Genomic DNA, 16,884 nt, shown 5'->3' with positions numbered 1-16,884 from the left:
GAATGCCGGTGTGACCCCAATCGAAGGGCACAGACACACAGCCGAAACCTTTCGTCTACCTGGCAGTAAGGAGAGGTGTAAGGAGCACATTACATCTCCCAATCACCGCCATCCTTCACGTTTCTAATCCTGGCCGGAGGATCTAGGAATAAAGTACAGGCATAGAGACACCTCTGAGCTAGTTTTAACCCACACTACACTGCACTTTCACTTCCGGAGTTCCCAGTCACTATTGAAAGTATTGTTTTCTCTCTTGTGTGTTGTGTTTGTCTTCCCACACCCTATTGCTCCACCCCAGGCATTAGCTACGCCGGGGTGTTTTGTAGCAGCCCTATGATGAAGCATGTCACACAACCATGTGAGTGCGGGCAGTATTGGGACACACAGCACGTGCCACCACTAGACCACGACACCTCTATTATTACTCCCTACTCCTTTCGGTGTGTATAGGAATAGTTTGAGGCCAAATGTGTACGTTTCTCGGTCTTTGCGTAAGGCAGGGGACAAAGTATTCTACCATAGAAAGGGAGGCTTTGACTGTGTTTTGGTAAATCAAGAAGCTGAGAAATGTTGTGTGGGTAAGGTAGTTTACTATTTTATCTGATCATAAGTCATTGGTGGAGGTATTAACCAGGAAAGGACTAGACATGATTTCAATGAGGATCTGTAAGTGGGTCGTGTGGTTGCAGGACTTAAATTTCGAAGTTTGTTATGCCACAGGTTCCACAAATAAGGTTGCAGATTGTCTGTCCCTTTTGAGTTCAGTGGTTGATGAGAACTCCCAAATCAAGGCTGAAGGAATAAAAGTGTGCAAGGTCACTCAGGGGAGCATTTCTCAGGAGGAGTGGGTCAGTGCTGTTGCGGCTGATCCAGTGTTGCAGCAGGTGTATGGTGCCACGTGTAATGGTTGGAGCTCTGAATTGAGAAAAAGTACAGAGTTAGGACATTATTGGAAAATAAGAGACAATTTGTCTGTGTAAGCGGATGTCATTCTGCGTGGCATGAGGCTTGTTGGGGCATATTATCAAGGGGGTTTATCTCCGTTTTTTTGGCTTTAAAAGCCAAGAAAGCGGAGATAAAATTATCTCCCTATTACCTAGCTATTACCTACTAGCTGTCGCTAACACCAGTTAGCGACAGCTAGTAGGAGATAGCGACCATCTTGGGCCCCGCTTTGCATGTCAGTGATATTTATCACTAATGACATGCAAAGTGGGCGTGCCAAGATGTTAGCGACTGGAAACAGTCGCTAACATCGCTATCTCCTATTACCAACTTTTGGAGATATTTGCGCTAAGCGCGAATATCTCCAAAAGCTAACACCTGCCCCTGAGCAGTTCTTTTTATTTTTTTATTTTTTTTAAAAGAACCTTTATTGTTGTAGTACGGAGATACAAACATGGGCCTACAACCAATCCGGCCGGCCGCTAATCAAATCGGTTAAAAAGTAATGTAGTATAAAAACATACAGCGGTCCGGAGTTCAAAGGCAGAATAGCATCCAGGATATGACATATAATTAAAATACCATGCGATAATAAGGATCTGAGACGGTTCATTTTGCAATAACGAAAAATAAAGGAAAATTCAATGTCGCATAATCACACACATCCCTAATACAGCTAACTAAAAGCAAAAGGTTTTACGCCAGCAATGTACATAAATTGAAAGAGACGGGGGAGGGGGTATATGAGTCAGGATAGATGCAATAAACACAAAGCAATCATGGCGAACGAGCCCCACCCCTCAAGGCGAAACACAATATGGGAAACATGGAAGACGACAACATCGAAATAGGAAAAGGGCAAAGGGCCATAGAAACAAAGAGAGAACAAAATAACAAACCCATCCCCCAACCCCCAACCCTGCACCCCTGCAGAAGGCTACGGCCTACCCCCCCAGCAGCGTGCCTGTCGCCTTAAATAAGAGTCCCGAAATACAGAGAAGAAAAAGAGAAAAAGAAAGAGAAAAAATACAGGAGAAGGGCCCTCGATCTGGTTATCCGGCCCCTCCCACCTCCGCGTGCAAAAATCGTATAAACAGTAACGGTAGAAGAAGTACAAGTAGCAGCAATCACGCATAACGCAATCAATTACATCCCCGCTAAGCGCCCCTTAAATCACCATCAACCATCTATGAGTCCCCCCATGTCCCAAGCGAATTCACCCCTGCCCTCGTCTGTCAATAGTACCAACGTTGAACCATCCCTCAGACTGGATACAAAGTAGCACAAAGGGTCCGATTGCACCGGGAGGATCAGGCAGTGTCACCGCTCCATAGGATCCCAGCCACCGAAATGTCGCCGATGATGCATGGCGGAAGTCTGATTGTGACAATGTCAACACCGCCAACAGTCTCGAATCCGAACACAGTCCCGCCAGACATGGAAAGGGAAACACACAATGCGGGAAGTGCCGAAACCCCGACGGGGCCGCCCAAACCGTGTATCGACGCTGTTCATCCACTCGCTGGTCAGAGAAAGGCCCCAATGAGACAATCACATGCGCCACAGGTGTATCCACAGTAAGCTCACGAACCAAATCTATCCACGTTTCCGAGAATGTAGACTCATCCGGGGAATACGTCAAGGAGGCAGAGGCAGACACATCGGCGCCTCCTTGAGAGCGATCCGTGCCGTTACAAGGTGGCGGGACAACAATGGCGGCCATCCTTCGTCCCAATTCTCGGGCCTCCCGGATCAGGGCAGTTTGCAGGGTTGTTAGTGCAGCCAGTATATGTTTGGGCGTGGGCGTTTTCTCGCGTAGCCAAACCCCGGGATTCTCTTGTGCACCGGTTTCTCTGCCCGGATGAGGGGTGCGCGAGAAAGTATCATCCGCCATTTCAGCCATCACGTTCTCGTTCCCCTCCACCTCACCACAGGATCCGGTCCGACCCCCGGGAGCAGCAGGAGTCACAGCGGGATCTCAGTAGTCGGGGCAGGCAACAAAAAGGAGAGTCGCCAAAGGGCTAAACAAACTCCCTGCTGCCTCTCGGGAGTCACACACCGGCTCACGGGGGGGGGGGGCTGTTAACATGACCGGGTATCACACCGAAGGGGAACTGGGCATCATGGACTCTCTACGGCCCAGCTATATCGCACCTCCCGCAGGGCAACCCACTATTGGGAGTGGGTTGGTATCACCTCTTCCGGCTCGCAGATCTCAGGTTCTCTCCGACCGGTTTCCCATCGCAACCAGAGGCCGCAGGTGTTGCAATCACGGCCGGACACTTTCCTCACTCGAGATCCCGGTCTCAGCACCTCGAAGGCCGCCAAACAGACGGGGACATTTCTTCGGGTCTACTGCACGGTGGAGCCTCAAAAGCAGATGGTAAGTGAATGCTTTCCTTCACCTACTTAGATTAACAAATACTGCTCAAGTTTATCACCAGGATATATGTGCGGGGCGGGAGGGCTCGCGGAGCCAAGCGTTTATGCAGCCATCCCGATCGCCATCTTGGCTCCTCCCCCCCCTGAGCAGTTCTTAGCCATGTTATCCAATGGTAGGTGGATAACATGGCTAAGAGCATTAGCTCGGTAATGCATGAATATCGCTGACTTTTCAGCGATATTCATTCATTTCGGCCGATTTGTATTGCTTAGGAGATAAACCTTGATAATAGCAAGGTTCCTAGCGATAAAAATCGCCGCAGCTCGGCGATAAAAATATCGCCGCTAAACCAACATAGCGATAATTATCTCTAGTTGTTGGTAATATGCCCCGTTGTTCCTACTTTGTTGAGGGAAAGGGTTATGTCTTTGGGACATGAAGGATACTAGGGAATGAGCAAAAGCGGGGATACGGTTTTGTTACTGTTGGCGGTGGATGGATTTTATGATTGAGATGAAAATCAGAGAGTGTTGTGATTGTTTGAGGAGTGTCAAGGTGTACAAAGCCAGGAATCCTCCCATGGCCTGCAGGGATTTGCCATCAAACCACGGGAAGTGGTCACGATGGATATCGTTGGGCCTCTCTACATTTATGGGGAGGTCTGAAATATTTGTTGGTTCTATTTGATCAGTTCTCACGTTGAGCAGAAATTGCCATTGCCACGAGTATTGAAACCAAAAGAATTACAGATTTATTTAATAGAGAAGGTTTGCCGAATTCTGTGTTGACTGACAATGGGCACCAGTTTGTATCAGCTGAAATGTAAGAGTATTTGCAGAAAAGAAGTATAAAACATTAAAAGGGTGCTGCATATCATCCTGAGGGTAATGGCACTGTTGAAAAAATCAACAAGGCTATAAAAAAGTGTGTGCAGTTAGAGGTGAATGCTGGAAGAGATTGGAGAGAAGGACTCAAAAAATGTCTTTGTGCATATCCTTTTTCTCCACATTCCACTACAGGTAGTGTTCCTTTTGAGCTATTCTGAGGACGAAAAGGTAACACTGAGTTATCCCCAGGTTGGCTGCTTTGGGGAAGGGATGAAAATGTGTCTTGGGAGTCTGTGAGGTGCGGTGGTGAAAGAGAGTTAACATTCAATGAGAGACGGAAGCAGAATTATGACATCAGAAAGGGTTACGAGCATTTGATATATCAGTGGAAAACATGGTGATGATCAAACAACAGGTGTAGTCCAAGGGTGTTTCCAAATTTACAGGACCACATAGGATCATCAAACTGTTTCACAATGCTGTGAAAGGGTAGGATAAAGCAACCACAAGATGATGGACGGAGCGCTACAACTTTCAGACATTCACCCCCAGTCACAGATCTGGGTTGAATCCATCATCATTCTTTAGCTCACTTCGCGACCTCAGTTCAGACCCAGCCATATGCAAATCAGTCTTGACCCTGTGCCTCATAACAACAGTCCAGCCCAAACTGTAAAGCCAGCTACCCCCTGAACCAGAAACAAGCATCCTGGGACCGGTTTCTGGGTAACAGCCTTCATCAGCCAGGCTCGCTTGAATCCAGTGGCAAAATAAGCAAGGGACCCATGCCTGGGCATACCCTGCCAACTTAGGGCGAACAAAGTAGCCACAAGGTAGAGGATGGTAGGATTTGGAACTGTAATAGAGTGATACCCTAAAAGGGACAAACAAAATCTAATTTATTTGTTGGCCCTAGCTTTAGGACTTTTGGAAAATGTTATAATTATCAGTTCCTATTTAGTAAGTTTAAATTGTTGTGGGTTGTGTTTTTTGTTTTGTGTGGGTTTTTTTGTTTGTAAGGAGAGAGTTGTGAGGTATTCAGCATATGTGTGTTGCTTGGAACTTAGAACCTAAGGGCATTTTTGCCTAGCTGTGATGTGTTAAGGTTCCGTGGGTCAGTGGTAGTTTCAACTGGACTGGAGCTGTTACCAGACCTGTGGATGGGGTGTTCTTTGCAATAAACCACCTACATAAACTTCAAGAAGATTCTTCTTCAATCATTACAATACCGTACCAGGTGAATTGCACAATGGACAGATACACATAGCATAACTTAAGGTAACATAAGAAGTTTGAGTCACGAGTATGGTGAGACAGTAGGGCGACCCTTAGCTTTAAAGCTGCGTATGAAGGAGGCAAGTCGCAATATACTAGCTATGAAAGATAATGCTGGGATGATAAAGACGGATCCTAAAGAGATTTTGGCTATCTTTCATGATTTTTATTCAATATTGTATAAAACTGAACAAAACAATAGGGAGGAGTTAGATCCCACTGTATTAGAGGCGATTGCTAAACTTGATCCATTGGCGGCTGATTTACTGGAGGCACCTATATCTAGTGATGAGTTAGCTAGCGCAGTAAAAATGCTGGCAATGGGTAAAGCAGCAGGTCCTGATCAATTACCAGGGGAAGCGCCAAGAAACCGCGTGGTAAAAGTGCGCTATAGAAATATTTTTAAATTCAAATTCAAATATACAAAACGTTTTGTTTTTTTTTGTGTTTTTTTTTCCAAGACCTTTAATGTATATTTCAAAGTGACACAGCATAGAGCCTACAACCCCGAGGACCGGCTGCGGTACATACGAGCACATAGCGAGAGTCTCAGAACAACACAGCCATTCAGCCGACATCCCCGGGGGCTCGTTGGCGCGTTAGCAAGGTGTGCACAAAACAGCCAGAGTTGCGTATCGGATAATCTATAGGTCTATGGTATTTTCATTGTAAACAAACGTAACTAAGTAAAGCAGAGGAAACATCTATGTGAGCATTTGCAGTCAGCATTCTTTGCCACAGAGCACGCATGGCATGACAGTAATCGTATCGTCGGGGAAGTACATAATTCGCCCCTATATGCATTCCATCGACCCCACTTCTTATCCCAGACCCCTGGGCAGCCCCTGGTTTTGTAAACTGATTTTTCCGACAGCATGCACACATCCATTGCAGCTACCCACCTAATCAGGAGCGGTTTATGTGGCGAACCCCAATGCATAGCTATCTCACGCTTTATGAGGAGGAAGCTCAGGTCCGCCCAGCGCTGTTCTATCACTGTGAGGTCTGTGGGGTCCCATACATTAAGTAGCGCGCATTTGGGAGTCAGAGGGACCGGTTTTCCTAGGGCATCAGTCATTTTCAGGACAGCTCGGTGCCAGAGGTCGTGGACTACAGGGCATTCCCACAGGATATGATAGAAAGTGCCCGTTGAGCCACAGTAACGGAGGCAAAGGTCAGATGGGCGACGGCCGATTTTAGCTAAGAGGGGGCCTGACATGTAAGTCCTGTGTAGTATTTTTAACTGTATCAACCGATATCTATGATTGATGGCTGATTCGCGCGGGGACATCAGTGCCGACTGCCACTCTGCATCTTCCAGATTGCCAACGTCAGTCTGCCATTTATCCCGCAGGAGATGGAAAGAATTTGGCATGTTGTTGCACAATTTGCGGTATGTGTAAGAGATCGCTTTAGCTTGAAGGGGCTCGGACAGGAGTCTGTCCTCAAGGGGCGAGGACTGTGGGAGGGAGGCGAGGTCTGGGATGTTGGTGAGGATGGCGTGTTTAATTTGAAGGTATCGGAAGGCCTCAAAGTTTGCCAGATTGTACGTGTTTTGGAGTTCTTTGAATGTTAGTAGCCTGCCCTTGTGAAGTAAGTCGCCAATAGTGGATATGCCTATTGTGTCCCATTTATCGAAGCCACTACAATGACAGAGGGTGCCCAGCCTGTACGAGGTCCAAAGGGGGGTGGACAATGTGAGGGTGTTGGCCCATCCGAGTCTCTTGTTGGCGCGGCTCCATATGGACAGTGTGTGGAACATTGGGCCAATATAACGAGTACGGGAGTGTTTACCGTAGAGAGCTTCGAGGTATCCGCCACAGCTCGTCTGGTATTTCTCCAAATGGAAGGCAGGGTTTGTGGGCGTGCCGTAGATCCACGAATTGGCGGCGACCAGTTGGGTTGCCCAATAATAGAGACGGACATTCGGGAGGGCGATGCCCCCGTCATACCATCCCTGCGTGAGAGAGATGAGGGCAATACGGGGGGAGCCGCCGTCCCATAGAAGGAGGCGAAGGTCTCCTTCGATTAAGTTAAAGTAGGAGTCTGATATGGTGAACGGACAGTTTTGTAGGGCATAGAGGAACCGGGGAAGTGCAAGCATTTTAAATAGGGCAGCTCTGCCAGGTAGAGAAAGGGGGAGTGATCTCCAGTGTGAGACGTCTGTATGGAGTTTCTGCAGTGGGCCTTTGAGGTTACGAACATGGAACAGGTGGGGGTCCGGTGTAACGAAAATCCCCAAATACTTAAAGCCGTCAAGGGCAATTTCGATTGAGTAGCCTCGCGTGAGAGGTGGAGGTGGGCCATGAAGAACATATAGCACTGATTTCGACCAATTAATGGAGAAGCCCGAGTATTTGCCAAAGTTGGTTATCACGTGTAGCAGGCTGTTAAGGGAGGATTTGGGGGAGGAAAGATACACTAGGATGTCGTCTGCGTACAGTGAAATCTTATCGACTGTGTCAGCATTCCATCGGAGGCCACAAATGGAATTATCGGTTCTAATCCAGTGGGCCAGGGGCTCCAGAGTGAGGGTGAATAACAGGGGGGACAGCGGACACCCCTGTCTTGTACCTCTATGAAGGGGGAAACGCCTGGACGTATGTCCGTTAACATAGACCTGTCCCCAGAGATCAGTGTAGAGTAACCTGACCCACCGTATGAATTTGGGCCCAAAGCCGAAACGAAGGAGAACTTCGAAGAGGTAGGACCATTCGATAGAATCGAAGGCAAGTGTTGCGTCGAGGGAAAGGATAGCTGCGTCTTCACGGAGGTACGGCATCCTGCTCATGACATTATGGACACGGCGGAGATTGAGCGCAGTGTTGCGACCCGGCAGGAAGCCCGACTGGTCTTCGTGTATCAAGGCGGGGAGAACCGTCATGAGTCTAGTGGCAAGGAGCTTGGCAAGGACTTTTACTTCAGCGTTAATGAGCGAGATAGGTCGATAAGAGCTGCATTCTGCAGCCGGTTTATTGGGCTTGCGGATAACCACGATCGAAGCCAATCGTTGGTCTTGTGGCAAGCGGCCTACTTCGCAGCTGTCCTCGAACATAGCTTTGAGATATGGAAGGATCTCACCTGCCATACCTTTCAGGAACTCGACAGGGACACCATTGGGGCCCATTGCCTTGCCGGATTGAATAGAGAATAAGGCATTACGAACTTCCTCCGTTGTAAGGTCGGCCTCGAGCTCCCGCATCTCGGTCTCAGAAATAGCGGGGAGCCCCATTTCGGCTAAGAGTAATTTGGATTCATCCGCGTTATAGTGGGCTCTGGCGGTATAGACCCCTTCGAAGTGGGTGGCAAAGGCCTCCGCTATATCGCCCGGGTCCGTGACAGTAGATTGGTCAGGGAGGGTCAATTCTGGGATCCAACGGGAACCCTGCTCTCGTTTCTCGAGCCATGCGAGCATCTTACCTGCTCTGTCTCCCAGCTCGTAAACACGGTGGCGGGTTTTCAGGAGTTTGGCTTGCGCCTTTTCAAGAGCTAGTGCCCTGTATTCCATTTGCTTCGCTTGCAGGCGGGCCGATAGCTCATCTGTGGGGCGTGTGTTATGTAGGGATTCGAGGTTAGACAGGTCTGTTTCGATTTGTAACAGTTATTCACTCTGTTTGCGGCGATAACCGTTTTTGAGGGCTAGCGCTGTACCCTTAATCATTGCTTTGTACGCTTCCCATATCGTTGTGGCTGAAGGCACTGACCCCACATTGTCGGCGAAGTAGTATTCAGTGTGTTCAAGCAAGCTATCGTGTATGTCAGGAATTTTTAAAAGCCAGGGCGCGATTACTATGGGACCGCGTGCCTGCTGACGGTGGTGAGTGAATTGCACCGTGAGGGGGGAGTGGTCGGAGATCCCTCTGGGGAGGCCCTCCGGATGCCAGAAGAACTGAAGATCGGCTGTGGGTGAGAATAAATAGTCTATACGAGAGCTGCTATTGTGAGCGTTAGAATAGTGTGTATAGTAGGACGTGCGAGGATGGGACAAGCGCCAGAGGTCCTCGAGCCCCATTCTGTGAGCAAATGTAGACAAGTCTGAACTGGATTTGTGGGAGGGACAGTGGGGGTGTCTGTCGACCGTATCGTTCATTGTCATATTGAAGTCACCTCCGATAAGCAGAGGACCTTGTGGAAGATCGAGCATTAGGTGTTGTAGGGTCTGGAGCGCGGCCGTACCTAAGGCTGGAGGGATGTAGACTGAAATAACATTTAATGGCTTGCCTTCCCAGGTGGCCTCCACTACAGCATATCGACCTAGGGGATCAGCTCGTGTTTTCGTGCATGTCAGGGCCACACTCCTACGTACCAGAATACCGGTGCCCCTAGATCCGGAAGTGAAACCGGCATGCACAAGTAATCTATAACCTCCCCGGTTCAATGCCTGGCATGCATTACCCATGAGGTGCGTCTCTTGAAGGAGAACTAGGTCCGGAGAGCGGCGTTTAAGGTATTGCATAACCACCCCCCTTTTAACCTTATTGCCAAGACCATTAACGTTCCACGTCATTATGGTCAGGGACGTTGTTGATGGGGGCGTCATGGTGGTCTAAATAAGTGAGATTGTGCACGGATTAATGATGTGTGGTGCATAGGACATTGACCATAAACAGAGGGTCTGGGGGAGTAGGGCACTGTAGAGTCTGTATGGGGCCCAATAGGGTCAAAACCTGAGCTATAGGCATACCGCAATGATTGAAGACGGCATATAGGCGGGTCGAACGGCGAGAATTCGCTAGAGGTAGCATGTGAAGTCGCGGCGCGCTGCGTGTCGCGCTCCACGATCCAGAATCTGCTGCAATGAATAAACAAGAACAAGAACAGAGACCATAGAAGTCTCGACTGCAATTCCCCAACATTACCCGCCCCTCCCAAACCCTCCCACCTTACTGTTCCCTTCCCAACAACCCCCCACCCTGCGTCCCTGCCCGCGGACTTAGAACTATCCACTCCCCAACTAGGCAGAGTGCCTGTCGCCCCCCCGAACATTAAAGAGGAGTGTGGAGAGCCGAGGGTGCCCTCATTGGCCAGTAGTAGGATGAAGGTATCTAGTGCAGTAAAACAACTAATAGCATCAAAAGCATTCACATGGTAGGAGTTATTGATGTGATTAAGTCGGAAGCAGAACCCGTGCCCGGGGTCACACAGTGAGTAGTGCGAGCAGGGGGACCCTATCAAAGAGCATCGCCCAGCCTAACTTATAACCTTCGATAGTCCACCAGATAAGGGGAAGCAGTGTCTATAGCTAGTTCCGGTGACTACAGGTTAATCAACCAACACTTCACATTGACGGTGGAGCGATATCGGGGGTAGAGTACCTTCCCCCAGTGCGAGCAGCGAGAGAGTGCCGCGCCTCCCCAGCAGGAAGAGTTCAGCAGTGATATGGAAAGTTCGAGTAATAACGGGTATGGCGACCCACACTGGAAGAAAAATTGTAAAGGATACATAGGACTCAGCACGTGGACGCGGTAGGAGGTGGACCGTGCTTCAAGCCAGGGAGTTCCTGAGGAGGATTGGCCGATATACATCCACCGTCTGATAGCAAAGTCGGCCTGTCACTGCGGAGAACGCACCAACGTGGTGAGGAGCGGCCGAACCGTTCAATCCAACTTAGGTTGCCCGGCGTTATTCTTCCTGCACAGTGTCTGTGAATAGGTCTTGACTTTCCGGCGGCACCACCTCGCTGGAGCGATCTGAGGACGTCCTGCGCTGGTTATGGGTGGAGTTCACTTGTCGCCACCCCTCGAGCCAGTCCCAAACATCAGCAGGAGATTCAAAAAACCAAGTCTTACCCTCCGCCTCAATGCGCAGTTTCGCGGGGAATAGCATAGAGTTCTTGATGGATTGCGCCCGGAGTGCCTTCTTCACCTCTAGGAAGCTGCGTCGACGGGCCTGCACTTTCACAGTGAAGTCCGGGAAGATCATAATTTGTGCATTGTCTATTCGCAATGGTGGACCCGCACGCGCCGTTTGGAGGATGACATCACGGTCGCGGAAGTTGAAGACTCGGGCCACGATGGGGCGAGGGGGAGCGCCCGTTTTTGGGCGGCTCCCTGGAACTCTGTGGGCCCGTTCTATGGAGAAGTAGTTGGAAAGGTTCTTTGGTTGAAGATGTTGGAGGACCAATTTCTCCACAAAGAGGTCAGCGGCCTGCTCTTCGAGTCGCTCGGGAACACCAAGGATGCGGAGGTTATTGCGCCGGGCGCGTCCTTCGTAGTCATCCAGGAGCACCTCCAACTGGTGTTGCTGCTTCTGTAGTTGGGTCACTTGCTGCTGCAGTGTGGAGGTGTCATCAACGAGAGCCAGAGTCTTAACCTCGATGTCCTTCACCCTGGAGTCCATTTTCCGGAGGTCGGCTCAGAGCAGCGTTACCTCCACGTTCACTGAGTCAATACGGGTTTCGAGTGAAGAGCGAACCCCCGCAATTGCCTCCATGACGTCGTCCAGGGTAGGGGGAGGCCTCCCCTGCGGAGGGGGGGTCGTCGCCTTGATGGTGGCGTCTGGGGCAACATCCCTAGGGTCCCCCCTGGAGCCCCACGACAGTTTATTAATTTGCCTCTGGTTGGGGGGTCTGTTTCCTTTGTTGGAGGCCATCTCCGAGACGGTCTCCGCCTGAGGTTGTGGTGACGGAGGCACTAAGACAGTCCCGGTGGAATAGAGCAGAGGGGGGGGGGAGAGGAGCTCCCCACTGACAACCCTGGGATAGGTGAGGGGAGCACTCAAGGTCCGAGTGGTAGTGGTCCCGTGGAGCAAGATGTCGATGAGAAATGGGGAGCCAGGAGGACTCCCTCACCGCGGAGTGTGAGCCAGCAGCAGGCGTCCGGGTGGGTTGATCTGTGGGACTCCAAGGGGACCAAGCCTCACACAGTTTCGGAGTCACCAGTGGCCTGCCGAAGTCGTGATGTGTAGCAGCCAAAAAAGGGGGGGGGGGAGCAGCAAAGCGTCTTACTGGGCCTCGGGAACTCAACTCTCAGCTGGCCCCTCCGATGCAGCAGTCCGCCTTCGTCGTGGACTTGTAGATCCGGGCCAGAGATAGGCCGTCAGGCACAAGACAAGGTCAGTTGTCCCGGCGTGGGCGAGTCCAGAGAGATCCCTGCCAGCAAGTCGTAGTTCACCGGCGCTAGGCCCAAGCCGGGGGCTCGCCTAGATGTTGGTGCCGGGCGGGAGGGGGAGGTCGGTAAGGGTCGTCCTGCGCCTCATCTGCGGGAGCCAGCGGCTCGATATTGGGCTGGATCCGTGGGGAAATGCCCCCCAACACTCGACCGGCAAAATTGAGAGCACCGGAGGTTAGGGCCAGGCCGTAGCTGCCTCGTAGAGGACACCCGGGAGCTGTTTATGTGGCGGCCGCCATCTTGGGCCGTGGGGTCCCGTCCGCCGGGAGTTGCTCGCGGCGGTATCTGCAGGCCAGGAGGCGCCAGCGGTCAGCCGGGGGGTTCATAGGGGGCACATACAGGTGATCGGTAGACCCCGGGCCCGGCAACAGCACTAGCGGAGGTGCAGAGGTCGTTTGGCCGTACGGGCTGAGGAGCCGCCTTAGAGCACGACCATTCTCCTCGGCAGTCAGCCACGCCCCCCCTACAAAACGTTTTTTGACGAATTAAAAGAGATAATGTTAGACACATTTAGGGCTGCTCAAACTGGGTTAGCGCCAAAATCATGGAACGAGGCTAATATAGTTGTTTTCAGTAAGAAGGGCAAAGAGGCTGATCTCCCGGGGTCATACCACCCCATCTCACTCCTAAACTGCGATGGGAAGATATACTCTAAAATTTTGGCAAACCGTATATCTAAAGTTATTACCTCGTTTAGTATCTACTGATCAACATGGCTTCATTCCCGGTCGGGGAACGGTGGCGTATATAAACAAAGTTATCACTTTGTTTGATATAGCCGAGGTAGAGAAACGTAGCTTGGGGCTGATTTTGCTTGACGCTGAAAAAGCGTTCGATCGTGTGGAATGGAAGTATTTATGGTTAGTTATGGAAAACATGGGCTTTCCCAGGAAATTTATGATGGCATTGCAAGTTCTATATGAGGCACCGATAGCTAGAATATCGTCCATGGGCGCAACTTCAGAAATAGTCCAGATCACCAGAGGCACAAGACAGGGGTGCCCCTGTTCTCCCCTGCTTTTTGCACTGTATATTAATACTTTTATTTATATGCTTTATAATAGTGTGGCTATCAAACCATTTTGGGTACGAAACATCCCCCATAAAGTCTTCGCTTTTGCGGACGATATTGCGGTGACTTCAGAAGATCCTGCCCCTGCTTTGATAGAGATAGACGGCTGGCCAAGACTTTCGGACAATTGTCTGGGTACAAGCTAAATGCTGCAAAAACGCAGCTGGTTTGTTCTGAAACGGTGAGAGTTAATGATTCTAGAGGAGTTGTGGAAGCAACCTATTTGGGAGTCAAGATAAGGGCAGCCATGTCCGAGGTAGTGGAGGCTAACTGGGGTTCGTTATATAGGAATATAGCAGAGTCCTTGGAGAAGTGGGGGAGGTTGCATTTTACTCTAATTGGTCGAACAAATGTACTAAAAATTAATGTATTGCCAAGGGTAATATACCTCTTTAGATCACTGCCACTAGAAATACTACCAACTCAAATTCAGAAGTTACAGGCCTTGTGTGCTAGGTTTATATGGACCCCCGGAAAGCCGCGAAGAGCTACGAGGTTTATGACGCTACCAAAGGACAGGGGAGGTTTAGCAGTGCCGGATTTTGTGCTATATTATTATGTTTGTTTTTTGCAAAAGATGCAGACTCTATTGTTGGGAGGTGAAGAGGATGATAGTACAACAACATTAAGCCCAAGCATCTCTATATATCATTTAACCCTAGGAATGCAAGCTAATCGGAGTTTATTCAGAGAGATAGAATGGAGCTATTTTAAAAGAACTAGGTTCAAGACGGTAGCAGCAGCCAGTAAAATATGGAAGAGAGTACGCAAATTATTTAATTTAGGAACTTTAACGTATTATACTCCACTTAATGCGGTAAAATTGCTCCCGTCTATTTGTGGGGACACTGTGGCTAGGGCCTGGCAGGTAAAAGGAATTAAGGTATTAGGGGATTTATATGACCAAAGGGGAGCGATTAAACAGTTTGCTACGCTAGCACAGGCTCATGGCCTATCGCAATCACAGTTTTTCAAATTCTTGCAAATTAGGGATTTCTTAGTTAAACATATATGGAAACTGATTTCTAACCCTTTGATTGAGGCTTTGAAAGTTCAAACTAGAATTGGCAGGTTGTATAAAATTTTAAGTTCGGCCAAGAATGATGATTTGGAAAAGCATAAGGTATATATTGGGTGGATATCCTCGGTGAAAACGAAGCAAATATTACAATGGATGAAGCGATTATGAAAGCTAGTAAAGTCCTCGTGTCAGCAAATTTGCAAGTGCAATTTTACAAAACTTTATTTAGGTTATATCATACACCCGCGCGGATGAAAAAATGGGGTATCCGCTATGATGGTAAATGCTTTAGATGCGCTACATCCAACGCGGATATAGATCATATTTTTTTTACGCGTGTTAAATTGCACTCGTTTATACTAGATATGGAACGATTCTTATCTGACATATTAGGGGGACCAATTTGCATAACTCCTGCTTTGATGATCTTAGGGATGGGACAGGCTGTTTCCAAGGGGGGGTGTTTGTACAAGCATAGACTTTTTATTATTTGTAGCAATGACTGTAGCCTGCTTATGTATAGCGGGTGATTGGCTACGCCCTGAACCTCCAAGATTCGAGGTTTGGAGGGCTAAGTTATATAGAATAGCTAGCTTGGAATTTAGCTTGTATTCGTTAAAGGGGGCAGGAAAACGGAAATTGGGTCTTATGATTTGGGAACCTTTTTTGGTCCATATGAATAACTGAGGGTAACATTATGTAAATAGGCAAGGAGGTATTTAGTGTATTATAAGATTAACAGTAAATGCAAATATAATTTGGAAATGTTAATGCGTAAGATCAAGCTCATCACGGGGTAACTTTAAGTTAATTTCATTGTCTGTTATAGATAATTATGATGTAAATTTGTTACAGTGCAAGTATAATATTGTGAAATGTTTATCATGTCTTGGAAGTGTGGAATCAAAATAAAAAATAAAAAAAAGAAGAAGTTTGAGTCACAGAGCACTATCTCATTCTTGAAACAGAATGTTATGGTGTTCATCTGATTATTGGGTAATTGTTATTGTGACTGGAAAGATAACACTGTTTTCTTCTTCACTTCAGGAAAGCCATTCATAGAGGATTCGGATAGAGGAGAAGATGTCACTAACCAGCTTCTGTCACCTCCTCGGCAGAGAAAGCGAATAAAGTCAGGCAGCAAAAGCAAACAATGAATACATGAAAATAATTTACACAAGGAAGTTGTGTGATTCCTGTATAATTTGCCAAATGTGTCATCTATTATGTTGGGAAATAACATGAGGAGGTTTGAGTTATGGCAGGATTTCATGTAGCCTGCATTCAATGTTCTGTTCCTCATTCTGCTGCCTTTTCCAATGCCTCATACTCCAGCCATTCATGCTGTCTTCTTTCAGAGATGACCCACAATGCCATCTGAGCCCTGACCTTTAGCCTTCTTTCCTCAACCTTTCTTTCTTCTCTTTGGTCCATCCCTACCATATTTTTCTTTTCCAGTGCCTCACCCGATACACTGGACAATCTGCTCTCCCAGCCACTCACATTTCCAAATGCAAGTCAACGACAGTCCTGGTTGATGTTGGGCTCCTTTCACCCAATACCATTGGGAAGCGAAAGTTGCCATACACTGGGTCCTTTGCCATCAAATATCAGAAGAGTAAGTTGGGCAGCCTGGTCTACTCTAAACCTCATGCTGTCCAGTGTCTCCCACTCCCTCAACGGGCCAAGATTAAGATTAAGAGGAGGCTGCCTCCACACTACCAACAGATCTAAAATATAAGAGATTAGTTGGTCTTTCTCACCCAGTCTTTCAGATCAAGGTCAGGGAGAGGAGTAGCTGGAATTCATTAACAACAGGCAATCAATCTTAGGTTATCCACATCGAATACGATTTTGTACAATTAAGCTAAATAAAACTCATTTATATTATCAGTGGATTTCCTGAAAATCTGTTTTTGACCTAGCCCTTCCTGCCTACATTGCACAACTGTGCCCAAGAGACTGCTCAGCAGGGAACATTACTTTGTTTTAGAAGATTAAAGGCAATGCTGGTGGAAATAACAGATTATTTTGTGTTTAGTAGCAATAGCTATGTAGTTGGAATTTTTGAAGACTAGTTACCCAGAATGAGATTATTTTCCATCAAGTGGCCCTAAATGCAGAAAACACAGGGAAAGTGGAGTGGCATCAGCATGTGCCTGTGGGTATTATCTGTAATATGTCATTGCCAGTGCCCAACAGGCAATAAGCATAGAGTACCAAAGGTGAAAATGAGTTCCTTGAGAATGAGG

The 16,884-nt window shown here is 48.3% G+C and overlaps 1 protein-coding gene across 1 annotated transcript in view; it reads left to right on the top strand.

The window, feature by feature from the left end:
* Positions 1–16,525, top strand: part of AXDND1 (axonemal dynein light chain domain containing 1) — a 532,992-nt gene extending 516,467 nt beyond the window's left edge. Inside the window, exon 26 of the mRNA XM_078643748.1 lies at positions 15,680–16,525. Within this exon, the coding sequence (XP_078499874.1) occupies positions 15,680–15,789 (110 nt within the window). The 3' untranslated portion in view covers positions 15,790–16,525. The remainder of the gene's footprint in view (positions 1–15,679) is intronic.
* Positions 16,526–16,884: the final 359 nt, after the last annotated feature.

Source organism: Lissotriton helveticus, chromosome 1_1 (genome assembly GCF_964261635.1).
Source record: "Lissotriton helveticus chromosome 1_1, aLisHel1.1, whole genome shotgun sequence".
NCBI classification, from domain to species: domain Eukaryota; kingdom Metazoa; phylum Chordata; class Amphibia; order Caudata; family Salamandridae; genus Lissotriton; species Lissotriton helveticus.
Note: the sequence above shows the minus strand (reverse complement) of the source record. Positions and strands in the feature narration are given on the sequence as shown.